The 13156-nt window shown below is 42.4% G+C and overlaps 2 protein-coding genes across 2 annotated transcripts in view; one reads left to right on the forward strand and one right to left on the reverse strand.

The window, feature by feature from the left end:
- Positions 1–1047, reverse strand: part of LOC104961192 (unconventional myosin-X-like) — a gene marked incomplete at its 3' end in the record, with an annotated part of 3475 nt that extends 2428 nt beyond the window's left edge. Inside the window, exon 1 of the mRNA XM_010789430.1 lies at positions 1034–1047. Coding sequence (XP_010787732.1) covers positions 1034–1047 — 14 coding nt within the window. The remainder of the gene's footprint in view (positions 1–1033) is intronic.
- Positions 1048–4315: 3268 nt separating this feature from the next.
- Positions 4316–12624, forward strand: LOC104961190 (A-kinase anchor protein 13-like). Its single transcript, XM_010789429.1, has 6 exons — positions 4316–4324; positions 5609–5659; positions 6152–6421; positions 6695–6874; positions 8176–8401; positions 10121–12624. Exons 3-6 carry the CDS (start codon positions 6179–6181, stop codon positions 10171–10173), a joined length of 702 nt encoding a protein of 233 aa, XP_010787731.1. The 5' UTR covers positions 4316–4324; positions 5609–5659; positions 6152–6178; the 3' UTR covers positions 10174–12624.
- Positions 12625–13156: the final 532 nt, after the last annotated feature.

Raw genomic sequence — 13156 nt, forward strand, 5'->3', positions numbered from 1 at the left:
TATTTATACATAAATCAAATATTGCACCTTCCCTACTGTATTCATACACAAATCAATATTGCACTTTCCCTATTGCACCTATGCATAGTGTCCGTCAAATTGCACATATCTCTATCGTGTCCATACCTATTTACACATAATGCACTTCCCCTATTTAACCTTCTCGATTGCACAAACTACACTGTAAACATTGCACCTCCTAAAAACTCCTAACACAGCATAATCACAATTGTATTTGTGGAGTTAGTTGGTCCGCGAGTGTTTTTTTATTGGTTAAGTGGTCCTTGGTCTGAAAAAGTTTGAGAAACACTGATCCAAACCATCAACTTGTATCTTAGACCCAATCCCAGTACAGCTGATAAATATCCCCCATCCCCATAAGTGAATGCGTTTTAGTCTGAAAGCTGTTTGGCATCACAACGCTGTTATGAACGTTTCTCTGGCATTCTACAGGTGATGTTAGCTAATCGGACTATCTTGACTACTTGTTGCTATCATATTGTGGCATAAGCCGTTTTCTACACGCATATTTTACCGGCGTAGTTTTCTTTATGATTTTACTTGTGATGGCCACATGTAGCCCATGTATTGATTCCATCCGATAGTTGCAATAATACAAAACAACAGGAAAACGTCTGCCTCTTCACAATGGTCAATAACAGTGAACGGATGGTTATTAAAGTAAGTTCAAATAAACAGAATCACACTAAGCTGGTTAGTGTTGCCTGACTTTATATAAGTGTTTTTTATACGTGTGTGGTCGCGTTCTAGTCACTTTGCTCAGCGCTACTGTTTGTTACAACTTGTATTCGCCATACTCGCCATGAACTGTTATCGCTCAGGTTAATCTCGACCCCCTCCAATGTAAGCGTGACGTGTTTGGTTTTTTGATCTTGCCGGGTTGCCGAGTGGGGCCAGAGAATAGACCAGACTCCAGCAAAGGTCAATGTGTCTAGAGTGCGCCATCTAGTGGGATCAACTGAAATGGCGGGCCGGATTAAAAATCCCAACGTGCCGTATATGGCCCACGGACCTTAGTTTGCCCATGCCTGCTATAAAGGAACGGGCACAGCACGGTCACAACCAATTCCTGGGATTATAGTGAGGCCGACACGTGAAAACTCGCTACAAGAATTACTAGAGAGTTGCTGCAGCTTCAAAAACAATGAAAATATAAAACCACAAATGTGCCAAAACACAAAAGAAGAAACATCCCCTGATGGAAACGTTTAGGTTGTTGAGAGTTTGCACCTGTCGTCCACCGTTGTCACAAAATCTTAATGATTTGTAGTGAAACCGACCTTAAACTAAACGTGTTTGCAGCTCTAATGCACTAAAGTCTGAAAGAGTTTCCACGTCTGAAAGTAGCTCGAGAGGTTTAGTTATTACAGCCTGTGTTCTCCTCCTCCTGAAGCCTCGGGCAGTAATTCCCTTTATGTAAAATGTGAATTGGCAGTAATTTCATTTTCCTGCAGACAGTCGTCACATTTGACTCTGAGCAGCGTTTGTTTCTCATCTCATTTCCACTGCAAAGGTCACAGTACTTGGTGTTTGAATAGGTACATAAATGTGGATACTGTTTACGTCTTTCCAGCAGCCAGAGTTGATATCATTTCAGACGCTTAAGATGTAGGTAAAACCAACTCTGTGGTTCAAACAGGTCGTCAATCGTTGCTAAGAAACAGGAGCCAACAGCAGAGAGCAGAGTGGTAACACAGTTAGCCGGTGATTCACTTAGTGACGTGTGTGTGTGTGTGTGTGTGTGTGTGTGTGTGTGTGTGTGTGTGTGTGTGTGTGTGTGTGTGTGTGTGTGTGTGTGTGTGTGTGTGTGTGTGTGTGTGCGCGCGCGCAGTGGAGACGTTACAGGGGCTGGTGAACGGCAGCCTGGGGGGGGCGATGGCCAGCGTGCAGGAGGGCGGAGGCTCTGGAGGATCTGTGAGTTTACCTCGACGAGCGGAGACTTTCGGAGGCTTCGACAGCCACCAGATGCACGGCAGCAAGAGTGAGTCTGCAGCTGAACAATGTCTCCTCTACATCAACATGTGTCCCCTCTTCTTCATGTCTCTTCTACATCAACATGTGTCCCCTCTTCTTCATGTCTCTTCTACATCAACATGTGTCCCCTCTTCTTCATGTCTCTTCTACATCAACATGTGTCACAGACAGAGAATCAGCACTTTGGAAACAGGGCTGAAACAGAGGGGATTATGGGTAATGCTGCTGCAATGATCTGTTTGGTGTTTCAGCCAATCAGAGACAGGCTCTGTAAATATCTGAGACCTGTGATATATTGATGATACACAGTATAATAGGCCAGGTATATAGTGCACATAGTTTGTATTTAACAACAAGGGGTGTCATAGTCTCTTTAAGCAGAGATTATCCTGCAGTGGTTACATGTGATGCCTTTAATATTCACACACACACACACACACACACACACACACACACACACACACACACACACACACACACACACACACACACACACACACACACACACACACACACACACACACATCAGCTCAATGTCTGCTAAGGTGCAGCGATTAGTTACGTCAGTTCGTCAAACTATGTGCAATATATACTTTATATACATCTTTAATAACTGTAATATATACCGGGCTGCTAAATCCTAAGAACTGCTACAGGACTTGATTTGTAGATTTGATTTGTTTTTGATCTGTATTTTTGAAAATTATGTAACTTTTTTTTAGCATATTATTTATTATATTATAACTTAGTACTTTTTTTAACGCATGTAAGATACGCAACACTAAGCTGTCTGTGGCTCCTTCCTGCTGTAACGCTGCAAATGTCCCCTCTGTGGGACTAATAAAGGTATTCTGATTCTGATACCTCTCACTAATTGGTTAATTGACTTCCTGGTTTTACACTTTAAATGTGTTCACTATAGATGTGATGAGTTAATATTGTGGAAAAAAAGTCTTTCAGCAAAAAGAAAAATCACAATTCGACTGAAGAAAAACAGTTTTTCAAAGAAAACCATGATGTTGGAATAGTTTGACTGTGTTAAATATAATCTGGCGTTTGACTTAAACTAATTAAGATATAGCTAACGGGTGAAGTGTGTTCCCCTCTCGGCCACAGTTGCCCTTTAACGATGTGCAGAACAGAAACTCCTCTCGACAGGACTCCCTTTCGCTCGACAGTTATTCAAATATATTTAACATGTTCCATACAGACATGAGCCTCATCTTTTCTCCTCTTGTTCCTCTCCCCATCAGGTGGAGACGGGGACGACAGCGAGGATTCGGCGGGGGATTTACGCCGGACGGAGTCTGACAGCGTTTTGAAGAAGGTCTGTTTCTCTGCAGCTGGTCACTCTCCTCTCTGAAGACACTGTGAACTGTCCTCCTCCATTAACTCCACCGTTAAGAACAGCCTCTCTCTCTCTCTCTCTGGATTCGCCTCTCGACTCCTCAAAGAGCTGCTAATGGCGACCAGCAGCTCTTTGAGGAGTCAGGGGTGGAGGGGAATGAATGGGCGGTGTTTAGGTGTAGCTCTGGATCACTACCTAACCATGTTGTGATTTATACGGCAGAATAAGACCGTTGAAGACACATCTGTATCGTACAACACATCACCTGATATATTTAAATACGCTAATCGCCATAACATGCTTTGTTTATGGTGATTTAAAATAAATTGACTCGCTAGAATAAAAAAGAAATGTGATGTTGGATGCTTTAGTGTGAAGAAACACATGGAATAAAAGCAACATAGCCCCAAATCTCAAAATAGACCCGATACTTTACTTCTGCCTGAAGCCTCTCTTCTTCAAATCAATGAACTATAAGACCGCTGTATTATTATATCTGTAATACATAATGAGACCCAGATGAAGTTAGATGATCACAGCACGCCCACATGTGCTGCTATAATCACATTCAGCCGTATGCATAATGCACACACACACACACACACACACACACACACACACACACACACACACACACACACACACACACACACACACACACACACAATGAGACACACTAACAGATGTGTGTGTGCATTACTGCTTCCTGCTGTACAGTCGGTGTGTGTGTGTGTGTGTGTGTGTGTGTGTGTGTGTGTGTGTGTGTGTGTGTGTGTGTGTGTGTGTGTGTGTGTGTGTGTGTGTGTGTGTGTGTGCGTGTGCATTACTGTTTCCTGCTGTACAGTCCTGTGTGTGTGTGTGTGTGTGTGTGTGTGTGTGTGTGTGCATTACTGTTTCCTGCTGTACAGTCCTAAGTGTGTGTGTGTGTGTGTGCAGGGAGGAAACGCCAACCTGCTGCTGCTGCTGAAGAAGAACAGTGAGGTAACACACACTTCCTGTCTCTAACTCGATAACAGCTGATGTTCACATGGAGACTCTTTCTGTCACATTGATCTGCTTTCATTCATGTGCAGGCCGCAGCTGAAGCACTCATTATACATATTGGTTTTAAATATAAGTGGCATTATTCTAAACAAGTAATCATAAAAAACAGGTATTAATTGAGTAGGAGAGATAGAAATGGACATCCTACGACTCAATATAAGCTACAATCTTGCATGTGGTTAAATAATCCTCTACTAACAAGACATTATACACATTCTTTATAATAAATATCCAATAAAGAGACAACCCAAATAAGTTTTAAATCCAGCCCAAAATCTGAATAAACAGGTATTTTTGATTTTATTTTTAATTAAACTCTTGTGAAATCTATATGTTTGTGCAATAGAGTCTGAAGGGAACACTTGCCTGGAAGAAAAATAAAAAAAATATTGCAATAAAATATTAAAAATTAAAATTTTATTAAAAAACCTACTTTAGGCCGAATGTGGTCAAACCTTCTGTTTTGTATTCTAAGAACGTATTTGATTTTATTGTATTTATTTATTTCTTCTATTTGACATTTTACTTTGACAAAATCTAATCTTTCTATGACATTTTTTAATTAATCATTTATTAATTTAATTCTAAAATGGAGCACATCTTACAAAACCCAATTTCTGACTCTGATTGCTGAGTCATTAAAGCTAAATAGGCCAAAATAATATTTATTAAACCCGATTTAACAAAAAGTGCCATGTGTTTTCTGATTAAAACATGCTGTTTCTGTACATTTTAATTATAAATCCTACCCTTTTTGCCACACAGGACGCCATGCTGTCTTTACACTTGCTGCAGCAACACTTTCTGCATATTCCCAGAGTTATAAATGGTGTGTCTGCGGCTCCTGGTGAACATTAATTGGAGCCTTTTAGTCAGAGTAAACAGTGCTGGCAGCCGGACGCTCGCAGGCCTCGTCTCTTTGTCAGAGTCTGAATGCAGAAAAGGTCACATCACTTTAACTCATCAGGCTTTAATGCCGGCTTTGTCTGAGAGAGTCCACGCGTATGAATTCATATTACCAGAACTCACCGGCTGCGGCTTGTTAAAAGAAAAAGTTTAAAATGAAGCTCTCCTGCCGTCAGTGGAGTATTTTAACAAGCAGAGCCAAGAGCAGCTGTAAGGAGCATCAAACAAGTGTTCTCTACGCAACAGAGACACATACAAGAGACAGAGATACATGTTTTCATTTCATTTGATGATGTGATGTCTTTCCTCCAACAGTCGGTCCTGAACAGTGTCTCCAACCTGCATCTGCTGCTCAGCACTCTGCAGGTAACTACATTTAAAGAGGACGTATCAGTACGTAGTGTCTCCACTTTAAAGAGTCCTCTCCTGCTGATGTTCAGGTGTATATCAGTATGTAGTGTCTCTACTTTAAAGAGTCCTCTCCTGCTGATGTTCAGGTGTATGTCAGTATGTAGTGTCTCCACTTTAAAGAGTCCTCTCCTGCTGATGTTCAGGTGTATATCAGTATGTAGTGTCTCTACTTTAAAGAGTCCTCTCCTGCTGATGTTCAGGTGTATATCAGTATTTAGTGTCTCTACTTTAAAGAGTCCTCTCCTGCTGATGTTCAGGTGTATATCAGTATGTAGTGTCTCTACTTTAAAGAGTCCTCTCCTGCTGATGTTCAGGTGTATATCAGTATGTAGAAAATTCAAATTAGAGATGAACTAAAACTTGGTGTGTGTGTGTGTGTGTGTGTGTGTGTGTGTGTGTGTGTGTGTGTGTGTGTGTGTGTGTGTGTGTGTGTGTGTGTGTGTGTAGGCGGTGGTGGTGCAGCAGGACAGCTTCATGGAGGACCAGCGTTTGGCCCTCAGCTCTTCCTCCTCCTCCTCTTCGTCGCGGCCCCCCCCCCGGCCCGGAGGCTCTCTGATCGAGCAGGAGAAGCAGCGCAGTCTGGAGAAACAGAGACAGGAAGTGAGCGCTCTGCAGAGGCAGCAGAACGCCCACAGTGAGGAGAAGAGGAGGAGAGAGAGGGAGTGGGAGAGGAGGGAGGAGCAGCTGCTGGAGAGGGAGGGGCTTCTGCACGGACAGGTGACTCTACAGCACTGTGTCTATGCGTGTGTGATTCTGCACACCTAGCAGTCTACCTACCTATGCATCTAGTTACTTTGGAACCTACCATCATGTGGACATCACGTGGTTTCCGAAAGTAACCGAGTGTTAACCGTATAAACTACATGTTGCACACCTCAAAGATTAAGATAAATACAAATAAAAACAACAACATACTTGATCATTGGTACTTTGGTAGCGTTCCCTTTCAATAAATCCCTGCCTCCTCCCCCTGTCCCCCCCCCACTGCAGGAGGAGGAGGTGCAGCAGCAGGAGCAGCAGCTGCAGGAGGAGAGGAAGGGTCTTCAGAGCAGGAAGGAGGAGTACCAGAAAGACCTGGAGAGGCTGAGGGACTCCCAGAGGAAGCTGGAGAGAGACAGAGAGGCCGTGCAGAGGCAGATCCAGAAGATGGAGGAGGTCACAGTGTCGGAGGTGAGAGGAGACTCTGAACTGATCCAGGGTCAGGGCATTCTGACCTGTAGGCAGTCTGCAGGGAGCAGACACACTGGAACAAATGCTGCCCCAAAACAATAATGAAAACAAGGTGTTTTCAAGAAATCAGCCAGTGGACTAGTTCAAATATGCTTGCTAACATTTCTTGAATTAAGATGGGATATGTAGATACAGAGAGATTTTGTAAGTAGCTGGAAAAACTTATTTATGGACCATATTTGACCAGAATCAGGAAACGTTGTTACAAAATAAGCCAAAAAGGCTCAGGAGTTAGTGCAAAGGATCCAATATGAAACATGCCAACAGAGACAGACACATCTCTAAAGGATCACTCCTGCTCCATCACATGTAGAAACATTTAGACATGTACCAGTGGCGGCTGGTGTAAAATATTTCAGGTGGGGCTGTGGAAATGGTGACCAAACAATACTAGGGGGGTCCGGGGGGATGCTCTCCCGGAAAAAAAAAATTGAGAAAAGACCCCTTAAATGATGACTTCTGGTGATGTTAGAGGGGGGGGAGGACAAATTGAGGCTTAAAAATATGAGAAGACTGATCAATACCTCCATAATCTTCAGTGTGGTTAGCTATGAATCTGACATGATGTTTCGGCGGCATAGTTTAAAGATAGCAACAGTTGGCTTCTGCTGCACAGCGCCCAGACGAGAGAGGGGAATGATACACGGGCAAGGCCAGGCAGGAAACATGGGACTTATCAGTAACTTTAGACATCGTAACACAATTGAAACGAGATTTTATTGTAGATTATACATTTTACTGACACCAATTATATAATATTTACCTTGTTTATTAAAAAAAAAAAAAAAAATGTTTTAAATATATTTTTTTTAATTTTTTTTTTATTTGTAATGTGGGAAGAGGGGGGGCGGCGCCCCTAGCGCCCCTATGGGCCGGCCGCCATTGACATGCACCAAAAAGCACCGGTACAAACATTTACAATGAAGAAAATGAATAAATAAATGAGCATTGCTTCCGTAGCATGTGATGTGACTCGATAAAAACATAGTCTGCTGCTCCTGCAGGACGAGAGGCTCAATGAAACCTGGAGCCTCTTGATAGTGATATATTTATAATTACTTAGAATATACAAATACAAAAAGTATAGTAAATAATATAAAAAATATTGATGAGCAGTTAACACAATACAGATATACTCATACCATACGTATTTAAAAATAATAGGAAGAATATGTAAAACACATTTCCTGCATGTTCTCCACCAGATGTGGATAACAGCTGTGCCCCTCTCTCTCCTCCAGAGGACGCCCTCCACAGCGTCGGATGACTCCCAAACTCTGGAGCCGGACCCCCAGCCGGACCCTCCCCCCCGCTCCAGACCCAGAGGGAAGGGCCTGAACCCCTTCAGCTCGTCCAGCCTGAAGGGCAACGAGGCCAACAAGCAGAAGAGCCTCCTGACGCTCTGCAAGAACAAAGACAAGGACAAGAAGAAGAAGAAAGGCAAAGGGGGGGGTCCGCAGGCGGCAGGTAGAGAAACACACGGTTTATTATTCAGGAAATACACAAATATAACAAATACATTATGATCAGAGTGCAGGAAGAGGCAGACAACACACGAGGCTGTTTTGAACCTGTCTAGTATGAAGGCTTTATGGCAGCTTTTTAAATTCAGCAAAGATAAGATATTTATCATTTAGAAGTCCAGATGTAATGTCGGTGAGAAGTCCNGGGGGGGGTCCGCAGGCGGCAGGTAGAGAAACACAGGATCTGTTGTCCAGGAAATACACAAATATAACAAATACATTATGATCAGAGTGCAGGAAGAGGCAGACAACACACGAGGCTGTTTTGAACCTGTCTAGTATGAAGTATTATTGCAGGCTTTATGGCAGCTTTTTAAATGCAGCAAAGATAAGATATTTATCATTTAGAAGNGGGAAGGGCCTGAACCCCTTCAGCTCGTCCAGCCTGAAGGGCAACGAGGCCAACAAGCAGAAGAGCCTCCTGACGCTCTGCAAGAACAAAGACAAGGACAAGAAGAAGAAGAAAGGCAAAGGGGGGGGTCCGCAGGCGGCAGGTAGAGAAACACAGGATCTGTTGTCCAGGAAATACACAAATATAACAAATACATTATGATCAGAGTGCAGGAAGAGGCAGACAACACACGAGGCTGTTTGTAGTGGAGGATCTTATGTAGTAGATAACAACCTGTCTAGTATGAAGGCTTTATGGCAGCTTTTTAAATGCAGCAAAGATAAGATATTTATCATTTAGAAGTCCAGATGTAATGTCGGTGAGAAGTCCGTGCAAGTGATGCTACACATCCAAACATTTAGAGTCAAGCAGTTTAAATCAATACATTTACATTAAAAGCTATTTCATAAAAAAACAATTAATATCAAGGCAAAATCTGACTTAAAAATATGTTTTAAAGATATTCAAACGGAGGCTTTTTTAAGGATAAGCTACCAAGATTTTCTTTAAAGCAATTATTAGGCTAGAAATCTAAAATATGTTTACCTTTTCTTTGCCATCCTGACGTTGGTTTGGAGTCACTTTGTTTATTATGACTTTATGAAAATGGTTGCACCATGTACTTTTGTTTGAGTTGATGTATTTGAAAAATATTTCTCCGTGTCTGCCTGTATTTATAGAACAGCAGCACATAGAGAGGACAGTACATGCACTCTGCACCTTTAATATGAAACACATTGAATACACACACACACACATTGATACACACACACACACACATTGATACACACACATTGATACACACACATTGATACACACACACATTGATACACACACATTGATACACACACATTGAATACACACACATTGATACACACACATTGATACACACACATTGATACACACACACATTGGAACACACACATTGGAACACACACACACACACATTGGAACACACACATTGGAACACACACACACACACACACACATTGGAACACACACACACACACACACATTGGAACACACACATTGGAACACACACACACACACATTGGAACACACACATTGGAACACACACACACACACACACACACTGGAACACACACACACACACACACACACACACACACACACACACACACACACACTGGAACACACACACACACACACACACATTGGAACACACACACACACACATTGGAACACACACACTGAGGCTATTGTCAGTTATTCCTCTCGTGTGACGCTGACCCCTCTCTTCTCCTCCTGCAGACCCTCAGCACCTCCCCGAGCCTCCTCTGGACGGAGAGATCTTCTTCTGCTGAGAGACATTCTTCCTCTTCTTCCTCCTCCTCCTCTTCCCCTTCTTCATCATCATCCATCCCTTTCAGAAGAATGTGTTTCCGCAGAGTACAAACACAGGCATAATACTGCAGCTCCACCCGGCTTTACGGCACCTTCTAAATCCTCTTCAAAACATGTTTCCCCCTGATCATAACGTTCAAGAACAACAAGTGTTTTCTTGTGTTTAAAAATCCACTGCTTTTAGTTTCTGCAACACGTCACATACTGTGGGGATTTGTTATGGTGGGTTTCATTTATCCTTGGAACACATGAATTAAGCATCACAGAAAATCATTTTGGGTATTCTGCTCCACACAGATCCTTTGCACTTTGCACACACACCAATTTCAACACACACACCAATTTCAACACACACACCAACAGGCTGTTCATTTACAGAGTGTTATCCAATGTGACTGAGCGCTGCCACAGACGTCACCAAACACCGCTTGGATGGATATACGATTCCCAACAAGCTAGGGAAATGCTTCTAGTCCTCCCTTATTGACAATGAATAGAAGAAACCACAGAAGAAGAAGGTCTGCCTGGCAACATGTCTACTCACCATTTAAAGCAGACTTGACTAATTCTGCCTCCAGTTAGTGAGACAAATGCAGTTTGAATACCTCCAGTAGTCCTCTATTAAGATTTCATAGCATCGATTTTTCTATTCCTTTGAATAATAGATATCTTCAGATGTGTCTCTTTCTGCAGACGTCCAGTAATGAGGGGATTGAGACATATCTCCCAGCATCTAATGGCTCGACTCATATCCTTCAGCGTGCTTCAGAGGACACGAGCCTGATCCTCTGCGTTATCTTCCTCCAATGGGCTTTTATGTCGATGACGAGCGGGGCTTCCCTTCATGTTTTAATTGCATGTATCTGTGCAGGTAGCATACCGATGGCTCCTGTCTGCTCGCCTCACCCTCACTTCTCAGAACAGAATGTGGACACGTTTTAAAAGGCTGTTTATTCAACGACAAAGCAGAGAGAACCAGAAGCTAAAAACACCAAATGATGCTGCTACGTGGTCAAAACATTTCAAAAGAATCAACACTCAAGATGTTGTGAAGCACTTTGGTCCCAATATGTTTATTTGATTTGCTATCAGCGATCAATCGTCTTTGTATTCTGATTTTTCCGGGTCCTTTTGTTAACGTTGAAATTAAAGTAAAGACCAGTAGCAAGTTTGAGGCAAAGTTTCCGATAGACCTGTCTTAATTCTTAAGCTTGATTTAAGCCCAGATTCAGCACTGCCTGCTGGACAGGTAGGAAGTTAAATTAAAGGTCCTTTCCCCGTGAGTCACAAAGCAGCGCCACGACTCCTGCCGCCTCGTCTGTCTCGTGTTTTAACGGCTTGATTCTTAACTCGCCCTCTTTGTTGAGGATTTGACTTCATGTCCGCGCTGGTTTATTACAGTGTGTCTTCTTAAGAGGCTCCAAGGGCCGGCCAATTAGCTGCTCCGTGGCTTTGGTTTATGGCTTCGGTGTAATCCTGTCCTAGAAACAGAGGAATGGGCTCCTTTTGTTGGGGTGCTTCGTACGGTGGCCGAGAAGTGCGTTGCAACGAAACAAACATTTTACATTTTCAGAAACGAAACATCTTCGGCAACTTCAGTTTGGTTTCTGCAGCTTTTAGTAAACGCTGCGTATGTTTCCTCAAGTTGCTGAATGTTTTCTAAATGCTGCATGTGTTGTCAAGTTGCTGAAGATGTTTTGTTAATGTGTTTTTATATCTGGATCCTTTCTGAAGCTGCAGCACGTTTCTCCTAAGGGGAAATGTTTGCACCTTTCGGACACCGTAGTTTTGACCACTAGGAAGCACCGCACCTATGACTAAATCAAACAACTAGAAAGCATGAAAGTATTTTGTTATTTTTTTGACATTTCCCCCCTGCTGTGAGAACATGTTTCTCAGCAGGTCATCGACACACGGAGATAATGAGACGAGCGGTGGCTTTTCCCCACAGCGTCTGTAAGCGACTGGCTGAACAAATAAGTTGTCAGAGATTGTAATTGGTTATTCAGTGAATCCAGTCATCAGCAGCTTTAATGTGGGGAAAGGAAAGCCACAGGACAATCAGACGACCCCCCCCCCCACCTCCCTGCGTAGCCTTAAATCTTGACGATAAAATGAAATGCACTAGCGAGAGGAGAGCTTTTATACCTCTTGCTTTGAGACGACGAAGGAAATGTTCGTACTGTAAAAGTGGTACACGATGGTTTCATTCCCAACAAATGTAAAAAAAAAAAAGAAGGGCAGATGTGTAAATATGATTTATGTATAAAACAAATCAAATGTAAAAAAAAAAGGTTTCATTTGTGATCTATCGCAACATTTTGTAAGAATGTTTTATTTATGTTTTATTCTCGCCCTTAATGGTTGGGTGATGTAAAGTCATATTGCTCTGGTAATAAAAAAAAATCATAATGGACATTTTGAGTGTTTGTTTGCTGTTAATTGCTCCACTTTTCGTCTGGAACTAATCGCTTTGATCGCTGTCATTTTGAGTCGTGACATTTATATTTGATCTAAACTCATCTGTTAAAGAGTCCTCTCCTGCTGATGTTCAGGTGTATATCAGTATGTAGTGTCTCTACTTTAAAGAGTCCTCTCCTGCTGATGTTCAGGTGTATATCAGTATGTAGTGTCTCTACTTTAAAGAGTCCTCTCCTGCTGATGTTCAGGTGTATATCAGTATGTAGTGTCTCTACTTTAAAGAGTCCTCTCCTGCTGATGTTCAGGTGTATATCAGTATGTAGTGTCTCTACTTTAAAGAGTCCTCTCCTGCTGATGTTCAGGTGTATATCAGTATGTAGTGTCTCTACTTTAAAGAGTCCTCTCCTGCTGATGTTCAGGTGTATATCAGTATGTAGTGTCTCTACTTTAAAGAGTCCTCTCCTGCTGATGTTCAGGTGTATATCAGTATGTAGCATCTCTACTTTAAAGAGTCCTCTCCTG

This window comes from Notothenia coriiceps, unplaced genomic scaffold, assembly GCF_000735185.1.
Source record: "Notothenia coriiceps isolate Sejong01 unplaced genomic scaffold, NC01 NC01_scaffold00032826, whole genome shotgun sequence".
NCBI lineage: Eukaryota > Metazoa > Chordata > Actinopteri > Perciformes > Nototheniidae > Notothenia > Notothenia coriiceps.

Coding starts and splice junctions, on each gene's coding strand:
- LOC104961190 (XM_010789429.1), top strand. CDS start 6,179: ATGGAGGACCAGCGTTTGGCCCTCAGCTCTTCCTCCTCCTCCTCTTCG. Junction 6,422..6,694: donor AGGGGCTTCTGCACGGACAG/GTGACTCTACAG, acceptor CCCCCACTGCAG/GAGGAGGAGGTGCAGCAGCA. Junction 8,402..10,120: donor GGGGGGTCCGCAGGCGGCAG/GTAGAGAAACAC, acceptor CTCCTCCTGCAG/ACCCTCAGCACCTCCCCGAG.